This window comes from Oryzias melastigma, linkage group LG4, assembly GCF_002922805.2.
Source record: "Oryzias melastigma strain HK-1 linkage group LG4, ASM292280v2, whole genome shotgun sequence".
In the NCBI taxonomy this organism is placed as follows: Eukaryota; Metazoa; Chordata; class Actinopteri; order Beloniformes; family Adrianichthyidae; genus Oryzias; species Oryzias melastigma.
Window position 1 is genome coordinate 25,976,184 of NC_050515.1, and position 19,319 is coordinate 25,995,502.

The following is a 19,319-nucleotide window of genomic DNA, read 5'->3' on the forward strand; positions in this document are numbered from 1 at the left end:
AACAGGGCGTGGTGCTTACCTTCTTTTTCCTCTTGAAAGGCATCGTGCTGTCAATGCAGAAAGAGTTTTAGTAAGCACTTTTTTTTCGTTCCTGATCATCGTCGAGATCTTCCTCTTCTGCTTCTGGCTGAACCAGAAAGGCAATGATGCTGTGTTACGTTTTGGCTGTGAAAGCTGATTCGCTGTGGTGAGCCTGACAGGAAAAACTGAAAAGCTGAACAATATTTGAATTTGGTGTACAGCTGAAATGTAAATGAACCTTAACTTTACATACCGAGTTCCTCTTCAGGATGATTGTGTATGGAGAGCAAATAGTCTCACTGGCTTTGTGTGTGTCTAAAGCTGGGTTTGTAACTCGTTTAAAATATTTTGTGCATTCTTGTAATTGTGCATTCACATGTACATTTGAATATCAAAAATATACAAATCCAACCATCTTAAAACTAACTATGAATTCAAAAGTTCTCACAAATCTTTAAATAGTACACACCAATCCTATTCCTTCCATGGTCCAAAACAGGCTCCCAAGGTTAATTGGTGGCTCTAGATTGTCCCTATGGTGTGTAGCCCTTCAACAAACGAGCAACCTGTCCAGAGTGTAACCTGTCTTTGTCCACCAGTAGCTAGGATAGGCTCTAGCAGCTGGGATTCAGCACACATCTACAAATAGGATTTTTTTTTATTTACCTTATGGTTCCGAAAATGCGGCAAGGGCCACTTAAATAGCTCTGATTTAATCTTGGGTTGATAGATTTACAAATTTCTGGCTGAGATGCACCACATATGTTAAATAAAAAAAAAATAAATCCCTGCTTACATTACACCATCTACTATTTGCTGTATTTAAAGATCTTATGTGGTACAAGGTGTCTTTTACTTTGAAAGGAAATCACATGAACTTCTGTCAAAAGTTATACACTATATTCTATTTTGGAAAAGGTTATTTTTTTCTTTATTTTTTATATTTTATTAATCCCCAAACAACTGTATAATTCTATTTTTAAAAATAAAATTAACATAATTGACAATCAGTAAAGATTTTTTGGCTCTTATACTGGGTTGTGGTCGAAATAGACCCGGACAGCTCTCTAGGTGTTAAAGGTTGAAGACCTCTGCTATAATCCAAATTATTGTTTCTGCACAAGAAATAATACAAACACTTAAGATGCTTGAATGTAGTTTTCATAACCTTGAACTCAGAAGTTTGCTGCTTTCATTGGATCCATTCATGACTAAAGCATTGACCTGCATCTTTCTCTAGCAGCTATGTCATCTTTTAAAATTAAACGTATCTATCTGGGATTCTCCTCACTTCTGTAGCTGTTTGGGATCATTAAAGCTGATGTCACAGATGTTAAAATTCTTGACTTTCTTTTAGTCTCAATTTCCATTTTTCACAAATTTCAGAACAAATATTTTCAAAATAAAAGACTTTTATTAAAATAGCTCAAACAGCCATATGAAGGAAACAACATTGATAAGAAAATTACTCAATTTTCAAAATTCAGAAAAGTAGATGTGATCTGAAGTGACATCCTCAAAGACTGATGCGCCTTTTTTTCTCAACTGAGAAAAAAAAGCCTTAAAAACAAAAAGATCGAGACAAAGTACATTGATAATCATTAAAGTACAAGTTTTGAAATGAAAGGATCAAGTGCATCAAAGAGCAAAAGACTTGCAGAGGTTTCACTGCTAGGATAGCTCAACACAGCTGCAAACAGCCAGACAGATCTGGAAGGTCGGAGCATTCTCTCACTGTAGGGCTTTGGTATAAAACTCCTCACAATCCTGTCGCTCTCATCAGCCACTCAGTCATCAGTCACAGCATCAGACAAACTCTGGCTCACTGTTACGCTTTTTGGTCAGGGCCAATTTCTTTCCACACAGGCGTGTGAGAGGCAGCCCCGACAGACTCCGTGTGGGGGTCAGGGGGTGCTTGTTATTCGACTGGTTCACATTAAGCTCAGCCAAAGAAGCTGTCAGATCCTGCTCTGTGGGCGCCTCCTCTTCTGGAGGTGCGCTCTCCGGCAGAGCAGGGGGGTCTCCTTCCTCTGAGTTTTCCTGATCTTCCTGATCCGGATCCTGATCAAGGCAGGGTTGGAGTGCAGACTGGGTGGAGAGATCCTCGTTGTCCCAGAAGGTCAGCTGGTCGTCGTCCGTGCTGACTACGCTCTCCTGCTTAGTCAGACTGTAGACCCTGTTGCTGCTGTCGTCCAGCTCCGAGTCAGAGTCCGGGAGCTGCTCGCTGGAGCCCAAAGAGCTTCCTAAACAGACATTAAACAGTAGACTTCAGAATTCTCTATCAGAATTCCAGGAAATTGTGAACCCTCTGGAGAAAACGTACCGCATCCCTCCAGCTTGTCAGAGTCGGGCTTGCTCTGCTCCTCTCTGCTGCTGCTGTCCTCCTCTGCAGCAGCTGGGCTCTCCATCTTTTCACATTCAACATTTTCCTGAAAGGAGAAACAAAGAAATGTGAAAACAAACATTTGGAGTTGCTATGTGCAACAAACCATGGAGGAAAGATTAAGTATACAAATAAACTTGGTGCCTTTTGGCAGGTTGAATGAAAGCTTTCCATAAAATTCTCAGCAGGTCCCATCATGCAGGAGGCCTCAACACACTTTCAACCTTTTTTGGCCTTTGCTTTTTTTCATTCCTACCTGCTGAGTGGAGCTGGATTCCGGGTCAGACGGCTTGTTGGACTGGGCTATTTTGCCCTGAAAGATGGATGAATAAAAGACTATAAGGGCCTCCACTATACGAGCCTGGTGGGGGTAATCCACCAGAGAAGACAGGGATATTGTTGCCCCTGTTGGACGGGGTCGTATCAGGGACGGCCCGAACACGATGCCCAGGTTACTGGGACTCATCTTGTTATCCTCCTCCAGCTCGGCGATTCTGAAAGGAGGATGAGATTCATGAGCTGCTGGTTGTTACACCTGGGAGGGGGGGCATCTGAGGTTCCTGACCTTCTAAGATGGTGAATGATGTAGCGCAGCGTAGCGAAGTTAGCCTTGGGCAGCTCCTTTAGGATCTCTTTCAGGCTGTCCACCAATGCCAGGACATCTGGCTCAGTGTCTGGGCCGAGGTCCATCAGCTCAGGTCCTCTGCCCACCGCCGGGTTGATGGCGCTTGGCTCCGACTCCTCCCCCTCACCATGGAGACTCTCCTTTGCCATGCCCATGAGGGTGTTGTACAGGCGGAAGGGCATGATGGGTTCTGGCAGCTGGAAGAGTAGGAGCAATAATCCAGATTAGACAAATGCCACCTTTCATACAACAGCAAACATAAAAACATTTCTATTTATATTTATTTTGTTTACCTTTTGGATTACTTCATCTTTGAGTCAATAACGGTGAATAATTAAACCCTAAATATGTGGTAAATGTCAAGTTTTTTGTGGGTTCAAAGCATGAAAAATTTCGTATAAATTGCTTTTTGGTTCATCTTGACTGATAACATTTGGTTAACATTCTTCTGATACCTTAAATGATCTTGGATAAGGTTGTATGCTCACGTTTGTTTTATTTTTTTTAACTTATCTTCTCTCTTGAGGACATTTTTGTTTTCAACAACAAAGGAGATTTCTGGTGATAATATTTTATTTCATGACAAAGTGTAACCTTTAACCAAGATTTTTTAAGAATCCAATAATTTAGTAGCTTTTAATCAATTCATTTTAGTTTTTAAAATCACAGAAAAATCAATTGAGACATAAAATATCCATCTGGATAACTATTTACAAAAATAAATACATAATGTATACTCTTTTTTTTTTTTAATCGCATTTGTCATAAATAATCTTAGGTTTATTGGTACTATATATAGTATCACTTTATTGCATCTTTTCTGTTCCGGGTCACGACGAGCAGATGCTGAACATGGCACAGAGGAAATATTTTGTAGCCGATTTGGCAGAGCTCAAAACCACACTAACCGACGTGCAAGCTAAGCTAACTCCTGCTCTTCTCAATCATGCTAAGCTAACAGCCCTTAATAACCTGAATCTATTAATATTTGATATTAAGTCCTGAACCGGATATTGATAATTCATGTAAAGAAAATGGTATGGTCGAGTCGGGGTGTGATTATATAAATTCGCTTCCTTCGCCTCCCTTTCAGGCGATCTACTTGTGATTCACTATATGATATGTTATGTCATGTATTATGACGTGATTGCTTGAAATAAACCATTTAATTCATTCATTCAATTAAATATCTTTCGTAATAAGTGCAATATAAATGAATGTAGCTGCTCCTGTGTGGGATCCATATGGAGAGAAAATGGTCTCAAAATATTTGTGTGCGATACTTGATTTGCAACTTTTATCTCCCTGTTTGTGTGTAACTTTTGATTTCTTGATATGCAACTTGTACAATACATTTTGTGCATTACCGTGCGTTCTTGTGATTGTGTATTGCCAAGTACACTCATATCAAAAACTTGTAAAAACAACACACAACTTGAAATTACAGCAACAAATTCAAAACAGATCCTACGCACACAAATCTTCAGATAGTACACACCAATGACACACACACACGAAACCAAATTTCCACAAAGATCAGACATATAAGTGCATGAGGGGTTGTGAGTCTTATCACTTTTCTAGATTTGTGCGTATGTTTAAATGCGGATAGAGTACTGGGTCATTAGAGTTTTCTTATCAGCCGTTTTGAATTCAGATTGTGTATAATATCTAAAATAAACGTCCTTAGACAGATATGCTCCGATAATTAAGATTTCACTAAAGACCTGTTTACTAACTTATTAGATATAAGAAATATCTTTACTGCACATACTTCTGATATCTGACCTTCAGAAGACAATGTAAAATAAATAATTATATTAATAGCAAGTATATTATTTCTAGGTGTTTTTTCTTGTATTTATTTTGTTAAAATGTTTTACAGTTAAAATAATTATGTATATAGATAATTTTTCAAAAACTTTACACAAGTGAGATTTGTGCCAAATTTTAAGCAGGAAAATAATACATTTACAGCTAAATGCCCATAAAGATGAGTCCTAGCTTCATCTTCATCTTTCAGATTACAATAGATCAGAAAATAATCTAAAGAAAATCCTTCAAAAGCTCTCTAGAATTACTCAGAATATATTGACTTTGTGAAAACAAATACATTTTTAAATTTGCCTTCACTGTCCATTTATTTTTTGTTCTTACCTCTAAATGTGTGTTTAATGACTTAAGTTTTAAGCTGCCTGTGTGGGTGTGTCTGCACCTGTCTGAGGTAAAGCTTGAGGACGTTGCTGATGTCATGTGGCGAGCACTGGGACAGCTCCACCAGCTCCTTTCCATTCTCGAAGGCCTGGCACAGTTTCTCCACACGAGTCTTCACCCCGTTCACTCTGTAGATCCCCTGTGAGGAGAAAGCAGCAGCTCAATCCTCACATCATCAACTACAATCAGCAGCTATAAAAACAAAGGTCTCACCTTCATCTTGAGTGCACGTCTCTCAATCTCCGAGATGCACTTGGTGATGATGAAGGGGATGCAGTCGCTGGCACAGCCAGCTACTTGAGCGAAGTCCCTGCCAAACAGCTGCAGACGGCCCTGCAGCTTCTTGTGGCCGCACTGGATGGCCAGAGTCTCCAGACAGCGCTTGTGACACGCCAGGAAACACTGAAAGCAAAGAAGAAAAACCTAAGAACCCTCTTCAATGATCAAAGAAGACTACACAAAGAAACAGGTCAGTCTGTGCAAAAGAATCTACTTAGAAAAACCATTGAAATTAAAAATCAAAATACAAATTTCCAGACAATACATGATTCAAGCTGCTGAGGCCACCCAGTGTCAGATGGTGTCTACTACACCTAAATATCTAAACAATTGCATGCTCTGTGGTTGGGCACAAACGTTTTTGTAAGGTTGTCTAAATTTTCTCTGCAATTTTTTTCATTTAAAGAAATTAAATTGTCCTCTAACATGAAAACTATTAGACCACAGCATTAGGACATAAACTCAGCAAAGTGTTCTCCTGCGTTTTCACGGTTTCACGTATTTGTTGTTTGTCTCTTTCCATTTGTCACAAAAGCTCTGATAACTCAAGACGCTTGCATGAAAGTTTTGGGTCCAAAGGAGGTTCTGCGGTGGACAGGGGGTTCTCCGTATTCACGGATGTCTCCGATCCCAGGAATAATGGGGGTGGGGGGCGTTACTGTATAAGTGCATTTTTTCAGAGCCACACCAATGCCATCTTTTACTAATATTTTTCATTTTTACCAAACGTGAACTAGTTCTGAAACACAGAGCAGTTTCTCCAGAGTCATTATTGGTCAATTGTTAAAGGTTATTTAAAGCTCACTGATGTAAAGATTCTTACCGCATAAAAATGATCAGAGAGGATGAAAATATTTGCTTTAGGAAAATTGTGGTCTTTCTGTTTTATAAAATTTTAAATGCAATTTTGCATTTTTGTTTTATTATGATGCACAGAGTTCTGCATCCTGATTGGCTGTTGACCGTGCAGCATCTCCTGTACAGAATGCATTCAGATTGGCTACATTTACTGGTACATACAGCTTTAACTGCGATCAAATCTTTGTTTTCATTCAAGAATACTTCACCTAATTTTCAGCGTATTGAACTTTGAGAGTTAAACAGAGAAAAATGTGAAAATGTTCATGTCTGTCTAAGAAAAGTGTTTAGTAAGTGTGTAGTGAGGAGCTTTAAACCAAATAACATCAATTCTACTTCACAGATTGACGTCGCGAGTTATTCTTTGAATGTAACCTCCACAATAAACGAGAGAACAGGGTATTTTTTCATTTCCTTTGTTTAAAATTATTGACAGAGTATTGGAAAGTAGACATTTTTTTTCATTTTAAAATGAATTTTAGCCACAAATGTTTTTTCTTGAATCACTGCATTCTGGTTTTACTGAGGATTATTTTTTATTTTCTTGGACTTCTCTTCAAACCAAACCAGAATGCGTTTCATAAAAGCTCTAATAAACTTAAACAATGTTGGTTATCAACATTATCATTGTCTAAATTCTGCAAGGGTGGTGGACTGTTACTGAAACCCATGTCTTAGACAGAAGTCTACTTTTGGCAGCAGTAAAAAAAAAAAAAAAACTCACCTCCTCACACTCCGCCCCTTGAAAGTAGACGTAGCTGTCACACTCGCGACACTTGGAAGGCGCCCGGAGCTTCCTCAGTTTGTGGGTTTTGGCTGCTTTGGACAGGCCGATGTTACGGAAAGGTCTGGTAGAGACGACCACGTCTGGATCCATGCCGTTCATGTCTACACACAACAGGCTTTGTGACACACAAATAAAAGAGACACGACGTTTGTTCTGTCCAAAAAAAATCTCAAACCGTTACTTGTAGCTTCAAATGAGACGCTTCCATCTTTCACGTCTGGCTCCTCATCCGAAGACATCGTTCCAGTCGATGATGTCCGAGCAATTTTTTCAATATCGTCTGAAATCGAACATTTTATTCAAACATTTATGACAAACTTCTTCCACTAGCTTGTTTGCTTCAGAAATGTTGAATTTATAAAGCAAACATTTGATTATTTAGGGGAAAACAAAGCTATAGTCGTACTTGTGCTGGCAGTGAGAAAATCTATGCCTCCGTCCCCTCCAACACTGTCATTGCTGATAGTTGAGCCCCATGATTTGTGTCCTTGTTCTGTTGGCGCAGATAATAAAGAAAGGACTGAAAAACTGTTTGAACAAACTGTTTTTTTTTTTGCACGAAGCATCACGCACTCTTGCGTTGAGCCTCCGTGTCTCCAGATGAGGTCTCCACACTGATGACAGGACACTCTGCCTGACTCGACTGCGGGTCTGTGTTGAAACTGTCATTTCTGGGTCTGTGGCCATGTCTGGAAGGAAAAGATTTTCTTACATTTTACATCAAAAACCATTGCACACACTTACAATTTATTTTTTTTAAACTGTAAAGCTCATCCCTAGTGTTACGACCCCACATCTACAAATCTGACAACTTAAAGTTTCACTTTGATCACTGTGGTTTTTTGATTACGATTATGCCATTTTCAGCCTAAATCAAAAAATCTGTGTCATTTAGTAGAAATTCACCTCCAAGTTTGAATAAATACATACTCAGAAATGCAATTATTTTTCTTTATACTTGAGAAAAATTCCAAAAGAACAAGAAAACCAATTTCTTCAGAGTGGGTCTTTAAATTCTTAGCAAACAGTAAGGGAATCCCTGAGTGTTGAGTTGAAAGAATTAAGCAGAGACAGAAGTTCTTACGATGTTCCTGAGCTGGACGGAGAGTACGTCTCAAAGTTGTAGTGGACGGTAGGCTGGCCAGGCAGCTGCAGGTCTCGCACGTGGGCGGCGTACTGCTGGCCGGGGTCGTACAGTTTACTGCTCTCGCACAGCGTCTGATAGTGGACTGGTAGAGCTACCGTCTGCATGTGCATGAGCTGGTAATAAGAAATGGTTGCCTGCAGGGAAAAAAAAAAAAACTCAATTTAAACATTTTCTAAAAAATAACCTTATGATTAAACTGAAGTGTTTTGGGGTTTTTCCTGACCGAGCGGAGGGTCTGGTCGCTCTGTTTGATGATGTCCTGCAACTGTCTCAGCACTGTGACCTTTGTGTGCTCCAGCTCCAGCTGTTGGGTGGTGGCGTCCGCGATGCAAGTGCGATACGTGGCCTCTGCTTCGACCGTCTGCGCAGACAGACACGTAATTCGTCGCTTTCCTTTATCTGTTCTTATCTCTCAAATTTTAATTAAAACTTTTAAATCTGTATCAATTCAACGAATTGGTGAACCTGGTATTACTCAACAGTAGCAGGATAGGCTCCAGCAACCATATGACCCCGAAAGGGAAATGGCAAGTTTGGATGGATTTAGATAAAGCCAACCTTGTTGCGAGCTTCTTCCTCCAGACGTTTCTTCTTCTCCACTGACTTTGCAGTAGAGCCCCCTCCCTCCTCCTCAGCTCGGCAGGTCGCCGTTTTGGCTTTCTCGTACTCTTCACAACGAACCATGTAGGCCTGCTTGGCTTTCCGCAAGTTTGCCTCACATTCCAGCTAAAAACGGAAAGCCACAAAATTTTCTTAAGAAAACGCCAATTCTAATGCACGAATTGTGAAAACAAAAAAATCCCACCAGCTTTCTTCTAGCTCGAATCCAATTCTCCTTGACCTCCTTCCGCTTCTTCTCGTGCTCCTGTTTGCGTTGTGTCAGTGGCTGCTCAAGTAAAGTCAATGTAAGAAATAAAAGATCAGGAGTTACAATGCTGCAGTTTAATTTAGAGGAAGTTGAGATGTTGCTGCATTTGCCTGGACAAATGTCTGGTTGTGCAGGGTGGTGTTGGCCTGCTGCAGCCCCACGCTCTGCTCCTGGTCCTGCTCCAGAGCCAGGGAGTAGATGGAGAACAGCGGCATGTGGGGCTGAGTGAGAAAGAACCCATTTCTGTTAAATATTATAGTTCATGTCAAAAAGTTAATCTCTCTAGGTAAATTGAAGGTCGTTTACATGGGTTATGCTGTGCTTGCAGGACTGATATAACTTCTGGAGGCCTTTAGAAAACTCCACCTCTAAAAAATAAAACAGAAGACGTGCTGTTAAGATGCTGTGACCTCTTACAGTGCACACATCCGGTTAGTCCACCTACCCAGCGAAGTTCTCTTTTCCACATAGCTTATCAAGTCCTTCATGTACTTGGCAATGGTTTTGGCATAGAGAAGAGCCGAGTCCACCCCTCCCTCGCTGTGCTGAAGGATCACATCCACTTCCTCAACTCTGCCTACACATCGACACACCAACATTTGTCAGTGAACACAGGCAAGATGGCAACATTTGGATTTTTGACAGAGGAAAGTTTGCATTAAAATCCTAGTAATTTATTGAAATTCAATTTATATTCCCACAATCCAGCCAGATTGATCTGTCCGAGGCAAGTTATCTGAATCGACCTATATCATTATAAAATCATTTAAAAATGAAATGAGATATGACAGGTTTATTTAATTATACTGTAAAAATGAGCAAGTGTCATCTCAGCAGACAATCTATCAACTATAAATCATATCGGCAACCTCAAGTTATGTTATGAATTAAATTGTTAAAATAATCATTACACCCCTATTACTATGTAATATACAATTTTTTTTTTTTAAACAATAAACTTCTATCCTTTGTTTAGAGCAGGGGTCTGCAACCTTCACCTCTGAAAGAGCCATTCGGGATAATTTCTCACTGATTACAGCCCAGTAGGAGCCACAAAGTCTTTCTTCACCTTTTTATGCTATTGTTACTACTAATATAAACATAAATGCACTGTTGTACATTATGCATGACTAAAACACAAACATTAAAAGAAAAGAGCCTTTTTTAAAAACTTTTGACAGAAGTTCCTTTCAAAATAAAATACATCCTGTCACATATGATCATCTCAATGCAGTAAAAGTAGTAGTAGCAAGTGTAATGTCAGCAGTGATTAATCAAAAATAGTTAATTTAATTGATGTTGGTGCATCTTTGCATCTTTGTAAATCTAGCAACCCAAAATAAAATCAGAGCTGCCATATTTTTTGAACACACTTGAACAATCCAGTACGCCTTAATACTGGTTATGCTTAATGACATTATTTTATTTGTAGTACAGAACAGGACACACAAAAATGTGTCACAATGTTGTAGTTTGACTTTCCCCCCCCCCCTTTACTAAATTTTCACTTCTTACTTTATAGTTACTTTTTAACATTTAGAAACTTTTTTAATAAAAGAGCATCAATGGAGAGGTAAAAGAACCACATGTGGCTGCGGGGCTGCAGGTTGCAGACCCCTGCTTTTGAGAAACAAAAAAAAACAACTCCTAAATAGTGAAGTCCCAAAAAAAAAAAAATATTCAATCTTTATTAAAATGCAGTAACTTGTGGGACTTTGTGAGAGTCAGCAGACTCAAGAACTGCCTACCTAAGTCCTGCAGGTCAGTCTTGAGCTGTCCACCGTCCCCTCCCGGGCCTCCTGCTGCAGCATACAAATTCTCCATCGACTGTCAAACACAAAAAGGACTCATAACAGACTCAAAGGGGATTTTTTTCCCCTCTCTCTCATTGACTGGAGACCTGGGAACTAAAATACATCTCTGTGAAGTATTTGTGATGAAGTTGGTAAATGGAGGTGTGTGAGTTTGGGGGGGGGGCTTACCCTGCTCTTCTCAGTGGGCAACAGAGAGAGCAGCGTGCTGCTGTCCACCTCTCCCATCAGCAGCTCAGAAACACTAAGAAAAAACACATGGGAGCATCTTTACAGCCCGGCACAAACGGGTTGCTTTCAGGACAGTGAGCAGGGCTTAAAGAGGAAGAGGGCAGAGTGAAACCTCGACAGGTACGGCACAAACAGGAAGTGATCCATTTCAACTCCTAAACTCAAACATCATCACTTTCGTTTTCTTACAAAACACTTTTAAAAAAAAAAATTACTCTGAAGTTGTTTTCAGCATAACAAACTATGTTCAGAAAGCAGTGCCATCCGGGCATTTTCTGTTATTGACGGCAAAAAACGAGTCAGAGGAAGAGCGGAGGAGGGAAAGAGGAAACCGCCTTGTCAGACAGATTTCAACCGTCTCTGCCAACTCACTTCCTCCTGAAGCCGTGACAGCTGTCTAAACTTCCAAACAGTATGAAAACGATAAGCTAATGGAGCACAAACTGCACTTAAAAAACAACTTTATTTTTCTATTTTGAGTGTCACAGATAATTGAGAAAGTAAAGGAAGTCAAACATTGTTTTTTTGTAGTTGACACCTAAAATGTCATTTTAAGGGTTAATAAAGATTCTTCGTCTTTAGTTGATTCTTTTGTCTCCATGGTCTGTTCCTTCTATTGGCAGTCAGGTAGTCGAGAACATGTTCAACTATCGGTTTGGTGACGACGGAAGAAAACCCACTTCCTGTTTTTAGCTTTGTCTCATGCAAATGTCTCACCATCGCTGCACTTCTCGTTCATTCCCAAAAGCAGACTCTTGTCTGCACTTCCACGCGCCACCTGACTGCTGAGTGTGTACAGAGGCTACAGGACTGAAGCAGATCTTTGGCTCTCTGACAGGAGCATCGATCACTTACTTGCCGCTAAAGGCCACTGCAATGGTTTCAATGGCCTTCTCAAAGTCCTTCTTATCCGCCTCGTTGCACGCCTCATAGTGGAAACCTGAAAATTGTTCATATTTTCATGTTACTTAATGCTCAAAACCTTTTTATATATCATCTAAGGACTGCTGAAGCGTCTCTGAGCAGTCGACTAACCTTTAACCTTTGAGATGAGTTTCCCAGCAGCTGTGAGTATCTCCACAGTGTTGAGCAGAGGGTATGTGTTGATGACTTGACGGAGAATCCGCAAAACCTCTCCCAAACATTCGTGAGCCACCGGCCGCTGGCTTTCTTTACCTGTGTGAGAAAAGCGTTTTATGAGAAGAGTGGCCAGTAGCAACCAAACAGCTGACGAGTTCAAACATAGAAGGCTGATAAGATTCGTTCTCAGAAGCCAACAGCTTATAGAAGCTCACAAAAATGAGTGTTGACGTTCATCACCAAGAAACCGCTGGTTTGTACAGTCATGGGTTTATCTTAACCCTAATCTTTGCTTCAGTTTGAAAACAAAAAGTGAAAAAAAAACTGCAATCGAAGCAAAAATTTCTAGTTTAAAACTTTTCAGGTATAACTTGAATTTATTTGAAAGCTTATGGATATAAGTGTGTAGGCAGGAGTGGGCCCAAGTCAGGGTCTCATTGTGCCAAATCTGAATTAATACAAAGGGTTGTGTCAGGAAGGGTTTCAGACGTAGACTCTTTGTCAAATCAAAAATCGATGAGCTGATTTGCTGTGGCGACCCCTAAAGGGAAAAAAAATGAAAGAAAAAGAAGAAGATGAACATGAGTGTGTTCCTTCTAATGTTTATTGAAAAACATTACGTTACAATAAGGAAGTGACGGATGGAGACAGAAAGGTCAAAATGCTTTTAGTTCACTCTGATCATCTTTTGACGAGTGGTGGGGGGAAAATGTGAGTTTTAGATGCATCAGTTATGATCTATAAATGATTCAGAATCATTTTATAAGTTTTAAATAATCGATAATCGAAAAATTGATATGATATAAAGTAAAAGTAACAAGCAGAATTGAACGTGAAGCGTTTTTTACTGACATTTATGAAGAAACATGGCCGACTTTCCACATCTCGTCAGACTTCACTTAAAGCGACCCGTTTGGAAGCATTTTGGCTTTCATAGTGTCGAGGGTCAGTCAGATAGATTTAAGTCACACGATGTGTAAGTTACGTCACACCAAAATTAAATATGTTGGGGAAAAAAATAATTTCTGAAATCACAATGTGCGGCTAGCTAGACACAAAATTTATTTTGCGGAGAGTTAAAGAGCATTTTCATTGAAGCTGGTCTAATGATAAAATGTAACGTTATTTTATTTAATGTTGTTGAGTTCAGGGAACAGTTTTCTTTTAGATGCTGTGAAAGATTTTTGATTATCAAACAAACTTTTTTCAGGTCAGAATTTTTATGTTTATGTTGTCTTTACGTAAAAATGCACCTTGGTGGAGAAAAGTAAGTAATATTGGTCTTGTAGTAAACAGAAACATTCCCCTAAAAAAAGGCAGATCTGGCATTCATTGATAATCGTTTCCTAATAGAATTGTTTTAAAATCAAATCGAATGGTGCCTCAAGATTCCCACCTCTACTTTTTACCTATGCCAAAAGTGTTCCAAGTGGACTTTTATTTTTATTATTTTTGTTCAAGGACATAGTTTCTAGAGAGCGGCAGAAGTTCATTAAAAATTCGCCTCCAAGTTGTGGGCAAAACTTTTGTCGTGTCCCTCATTTCCCATGATCCCGGCTAGATGGCTCAGTTGGTTGAGCGTAGCACCGACACACAGGAAACCTGGGTTTAATGTGCCGAAATATAAACAACAACAACCTTACAGAACCTCCACACTCCCAAGCTAACATTACCAGGGTAACAACATGGATTTATTTGTCTACAAGTGGGTGTGAGTACATTTTCTTTATTGCAAATATAATCTTTTTCCAACTGTATTTTTGTCTGCTCCTGATTCACAATAATTTGAATAGGGAAATACTTAGAAATGCTATTTTAAGCTTTTCTAAATTTATCTTCCATCATCAGAAAAAGGCCAACAGAACATGTTAAAAACACCATTTTCATCAGAAAAATTCTTATATCAGAAGAATGTTAGCTTAATGCCCTACTTAATGTCAGGACTTAAAAACAGTCCAGTTCTAATGGTGGAAACTCATTAGATTGTCAGTCGGCATCTTTAAAGTAAAACTGTCCTCTCAAACGTGATGCCAGTGCACATGTCTGCAGTGTGTCCTTGTTTCCTCACCACTATCACACAAGTTTGTTGCAATTCTCTCTAACATTACATGCATTAACCGTGCAGTCTGCAGTACAAAGAAGCTCTCTGACAGTCCTAAAAGGGTGTTAGAACAGCAGCTTTTTACATTTCTATTGCTTAATGAGAGAAGATCACTTTTTGGTGCTGAACTCCTAACAAGTTTCTGAGACAAATCTCTTTGTTGTTGAACAGCAACAAAAAAGGATGCAGGAGAAGGCTCCAAGTTTAGAAAGGCAGCAGGTTAAAGAAGTTTCATGCTACATTAACAGTTAAAGCAGGGAAATAAGGCCTTTTGTTTGCTTCCTGTTTAAAAGATTTACATATAACAGATAAAACTCAAACAAAAGCAAAGACGGTTCCAACGCGTTCAGCAGGTGAGATCCAGGGTGGCTTCAACTCTCTGCATCAAGCTCCGCTGCTTTGTGCAGGTTGGAGCGTGCACACGGGGCTGCAGCGCACATGAAGCTGGCTTCCTTAAGAAGACAAGAGTGTGGTCGATTCTGAGGGTGCAGCGGAAGCAAACCTTTCAGCTGGAGAGAGGAAGCTCACAGCGCTCTTGTGCACACCGACTCCGCCCCCCATTTTTGCTCTCATGCATCGTGTTGGTGAGCGTGGCTGATGTAACACTAACAATAGGCCTTCAATGGGCACCTCTTGTGCTATTCATGTGAGGTCTCGCTGAGGGGAAACGGTAAGAGAAGCCAAACGCAGCACTGTTCGGTCTACAACCCGCAGAACAAAAAAAAAAAAAAAAAAACTGCGATGAGCCACAGTTTATCTCTGCAGAGGTGAAAACAAACAGTTCTTCATCTAAGACTGCCAGAGGGCCACACAGGAGCCCGACTCCTTGTGACAGGCAGGTCGGTAAATATTTGGAGCCTTCTTGTGTGGGTTGACTTGTGACCCTCCCCTGGGAGCTGTCTTACCTTCAGTCATAACCACATCCTTCAGCTTCTCCACAGCCTCTGCGAAGCGGGCCACGTCCCTCAGCAAGGCCGGGATGTCCTCCACCTCAATGGCCGTGCTCTCTGGGGTCTCAGACTGAGGAGACGGGGTCAAGGTGCCCTTCCCCTGGCCTTTGGTGTGGACCCACGACGGGAGCGGAAAACCTGTAAAAACACAAAACAATTTGAGCTTTCTGTTGGAGAAGATTTCCAGATAACCATTAGACTAACACATTCTAATATAGCGTCTATCCAAGTTCCTTTTTTTAGAGGTTAAGCATTCTTTTCATTCAAACTCTAAACACATTTGTTCCACACTTGGTGACAGTAAAAATCATTTTTCAATGGAAAATCAGATCACAAGGTCTAACAAGTGTCACATTTTTGTCCCAAGATCTGAAACTTGCTGGGTCAGGGGGTCAGCCAGGCTGGAGCGACAACTAGCCAGACTGTCAAAGGATTTATTTTGGTTAAGGATCTTTGAAAATCCTCAAAGGCAAAATGATGCAATGAGATCAATTTGTTTATTTTAAAGCGATTTGTCTTTAATTTTAGAACTTTTCTTTTGTTTGAATTTCTGCAGGATGTGACATTTCTGCACAGGTGTGATTTCTGCAGACGCAGATTTCATAACTCAGGTGTTTCACAGCAGACCTGCAGCGCTGGCGTGCCGGCTCAACGCGGTGGGCCTCTTCAGCGTGCCCACCGGGGACGGGCAGCCCACTCCTTGCATGGTCGCCACCTTGCCATGCTGAGGGTTCGGGGTCCCGGGACATGACAAGGAGGAGTCGGCGGAGTTAAGGTTGAGCGTTGAGGAAGAGGTGAAGGATGGTGAAGACGAGAGACAGGCTTCGCTCCCATCCTTTCGAGGCTGCTCCTGGAGAATGGAGAGCTGAGGGACAAAAACAGAACGGTCACGTCTGGAGCCTCCAACACCAGAGGAAGACTTTCACAAGATCCTGCGCTGCGTTGTGCAACACTTCCTGTGTGCGAGCTGTGATCGGGTGTGGCCAACTGCGCATGGCGCTGAACTATATGTTCTGTTTAAACTACAGACAGTTGAGGATGACATTTTCAAAGACAACAAAGAAGACAATTTTAGACTCGCATGTACCTTCATTTGGTGGCTTTTACGTTTAGTCTCGACTTCTCAGCTCAGTCACAGAACATAAATATTAAATCATACATGTATCCCTGCTCATAAGGACACGAACACACAGACGTACCTGCTTGAGCCATATGCTGCTCTTGTTGGGCAGAATGTCGAGCTTTTCCTTGCTCTTGGAGTCAGCTTTCTTAAGCCTCTGACCAGTCGAGTAAGGGTTGTAGCTACTTTTCCCCCCACGTTTCAGCATGTTCCTGCCTAGACGTCGGTCCGCATCATAACTATAGTCGAAATCCGCCTCTGAAGCTCACAAAGAGCAGCCTGGCAGCTGCTTCGGTGCCAAAAAAAAAACCCCACAGGATGGGTACTTCCTATGTGCTCCTGTCCAGATCCGAGTTCCGTCAGGTGCCCATCTGCACTTCCAGCCCCATGACTCTACTCTGTGACTGAGGTGGTTTCAGACAGGTGACCACCTCTCGCCCTGATCATGGCAGCATGGAGGCTGGAGCACAAGCTGCAGTTGACTAAACAAATCTGACAGCAGGTGTGAAGAAGATCCATAAACAAAAACACAAAGGAGTTCTCCTGGTCCTTCTCTGCAGCCTGCCCACTCCAGCTGGAGGTCATCTGACTACGCGCACGCGCACATACACACAAACGCACAGAAACCAGAAGTGATGGTTACTCACAGAGGAGGCTCCGCTCTGCGGCCCGGGGCTTCCTGCTCGGCTCTTCTTCGAGATGGACGGCGTTTTGATCAGGTCCCGTCTCTTCTTGGTGAACATCTTCAGGGTGCCTTTGCCGTCCATCCCCGCCGCCTTCAGCTTGACGTACAGCCCCCCCACCCACCCCCCTACTCGCCACTTGTTGGCTTTGGCTCTCAGCGGGAGCTCGGTGCCCTCGAGGCCGACTCGCAGCCACGGTGACTGTCTGTCTGTCTTCCTCCTCCTGCTGTCGCTCATCGAGCCGCGCAGGCTCACACACGGAGAGACAGACAGCTCACCGCAAACTGCCTCGCGGCATCCGCCCCGCGCGCGCTGGGGGAGGAGAGTTTCTCACGGGGGGGGGATTTTATTTTTTTTTAAACAACCCTCAAAAATAGATAAGATGAATTTAAAGTTTTTAGTTTTAAAAAAAGCTAAATAAATTTGCTCGTGAGTTAAAAGTTAACTTACAGTAATGCCGCGTAGCGAGCACGAGCGCACACTGAAAGTTACACCAATCACTCGATCCGGACGCACGTGCGCTTCCAAGATGTATTGTTCCACCCCCCGCGTGCACGGAGCACCTGCTGCAGGTACAAACTCAAATACGCTTTTCCACCATTTTTTATAACAACACAAACTAATGCCCCATGTAGGCCGACTACAAATAAGAAAAAATGTACACATTTTAGGAACAATATGATTTAACTTTATCATATTTTAACATAGAAAAATCTTACTTAGGGCTGGACAATACTGAACATTTGGATATTGATCCATACCAGTCAATATCGCCGATATCGATACCAATATTTATATTTTTGTAAATGCAATGCATGTGACATGAACCTCAAAAAAATTTTTCCCTTTAAAAAAATGATAAACATAAAAACAGAATTAGGAACATATTTTCAATTAGATGGAAAATAGTTTATTAAAATAAAAACGTCTTGAAATTAATTAAAAAAAAAGTGAAGAAGTGAATGCAAAACAGCCAACAAACCAAAAGAAACAAGTAACTATGATCTGAAAATAAATAAAAAAGTTTAATGACTAAAAAACAGCTGGTATAAATATAAATAATTTGTAACTTCTTAGCCTTTAAGAAGTAACTTGTCAAAAAACAAAAACTCAGCATTTAAATAGAGTTGCAACAAGCTTGCATGCACTGAGATCTGCTGCTGAGATCTCACAGGACTGGTAAGAGTGCTGAGGCAGCGAATCAGCTGGTCCTTTTTGCAGATAGAGAAACGTTTCAAACAAAAGTGGACATGTCGATATCTGTGGCCGATAGCGATCCGATACCAACTTGAGATTGATACTATTGATATTTTGGATTGATCCACCCAGCACTAATCTTACGCATTTACTTCTTAATTTCATTGTCTTTGGGAGAAAAAAAAATCATTTTCATATACTGTGTTTTTGCATATCTCTGAGCAGGATCTAGGAAATTTTCCTAGAGTGCCAAAGGGAGGGAAGTTCTTGGCAGTGTAACACAGAAGGCCACAGGGATTGTATTGGTTACTCAAACTGACATAAAAATATAGTATACAACATTTTCTTTTTAATCTAAGCACATTAAACACATTTCAGCCATTTTTTCAGAGAATGTACAACCAGAAGACTAAAATGGTGAGAAGTTACAGCTTTTATTGAAGGACACCCAAACTAACAGCAGCATTTACTCTATAGCCACATTTAAAATAGTCTTTTAATTATTATTGTGTGCTTTTTATCCAAAATCAACAAACCTGTGTCATTTTCTAGAACATAGTTTCTGCAGAGCAGCAGGTGTTCATCAGAAATTCCCTTCTGAGTAGTGGGCAGGACTGAGTGAGCATTCTCCCATTTCCCATCATTCTTTTGTTTACGATCTCCCACAACCTAATATTAGCGGTGCAAAACATATGATGGACAATATCAGATCATTCCACCTGTACAGTTTTGAGCCAGACTCCAGCTCAAATGAGGAAAATGAAGATGTTCATGGATTTATTTGTCCACATATGGATCCATCAGAATGGGGCGGGGAGCTTGTGGACGGCCACTGTACTTCCTGCATCACATCTAGAAGCTTCTTTCAACTGCATTTTTTTCATCTGCTAATGATCCACAATAATTTGAATCTAAAAATATTTATAAACACATTTTTAAGCTTAATTTTCTTTATACATGTCCT

The 19,319-nt window shown here is 40.8% G+C and overlaps 1 protein-coding gene across 3 annotated transcripts; it reads right to left on the reverse strand.

Annotated features, from left to right (window-relative positions):
• Positions 1-1,415: 1,415 nt before the first annotated feature.
• arhgap45b (Rho GTPase activating protein 45b) lies at positions 1,416-17,731 on the reverse strand. Of its 3 annotated transcripts, none has more exons than XM_024278383.2 (24): positions 17,123-17,731; positions 15,983-16,220; positions 15,311-15,493; positions 12,260-12,400; positions 12,080-12,164; positions 11,165-11,237; positions 10,931-11,009; positions 9,628-9,759; positions 9,489-9,550; positions 9,293-9,403; positions 9,120-9,200; positions 8,873-9,040; positions 8,538-8,675; positions 8,252-8,448; positions 7,741-7,856; positions 7,574-7,660; positions 7,349-7,447; positions 7,105-7,268; positions 5,457-5,645; positions 5,245-5,382; positions 2,970-3,226; positions 2,661-2,898; positions 2,345-2,450; positions 1,416-2,264 (listed from the first exon to the last, which is right to left on the reverse strand). In XM_024278383.2, exons 1-24 carry the CDS (start codon positions 17,393-17,395, stop codon positions 1,828-1,830), a joined length of 3,792 nt encoding a protein of 1,263 aa, XP_024134151.1. In that variant the 5' UTR covers positions 17,396-17,731; the 3' UTR covers positions 1,416-1,827. The 3 variants fall into 3 exon arrangements, with proteins under 3 accessions (XP_024134151.1, XP_024134150.1, XP_024134152.1); XM_024278382.2 differs by having other exon boundaries at positions 7,343-7,447; XM_024278384.2 differs by lacking the exon at positions 17,123-17,731 and adding an exon at positions 16,555-17,025 and having other exon boundaries at positions 7,343-7,447.
• Between the last annotated feature and the right edge of the window lie 1,588 nt (positions 17,732-19,319).

Excerpts from the sequence above, each read along its gene's own strand:
- arhgap45b (XM_024278382.2), bottom strand. The coding sequence starts at position 17,395 with ATGAGCGACAGCAGGAGGAGGAAGACAGACAGACAGTCACCGTGGCTG. Across the intron at positions 5,646-7,104 it reads AAGGGGCGGAGTGTGAGGAG|TGTTTCCTGGCGTGTCACAA; the intron begins GTGAGTTTTTTT and ends CTTTGCTTTCAG. Across the intron at positions 2,899-2,969 it reads ATCATTCACCATCTTAGAAG|AATCGCCGAGCTGGAGGAGG; the intron begins GTCAGGAACCTC and ends TCCTCCTTTCAG.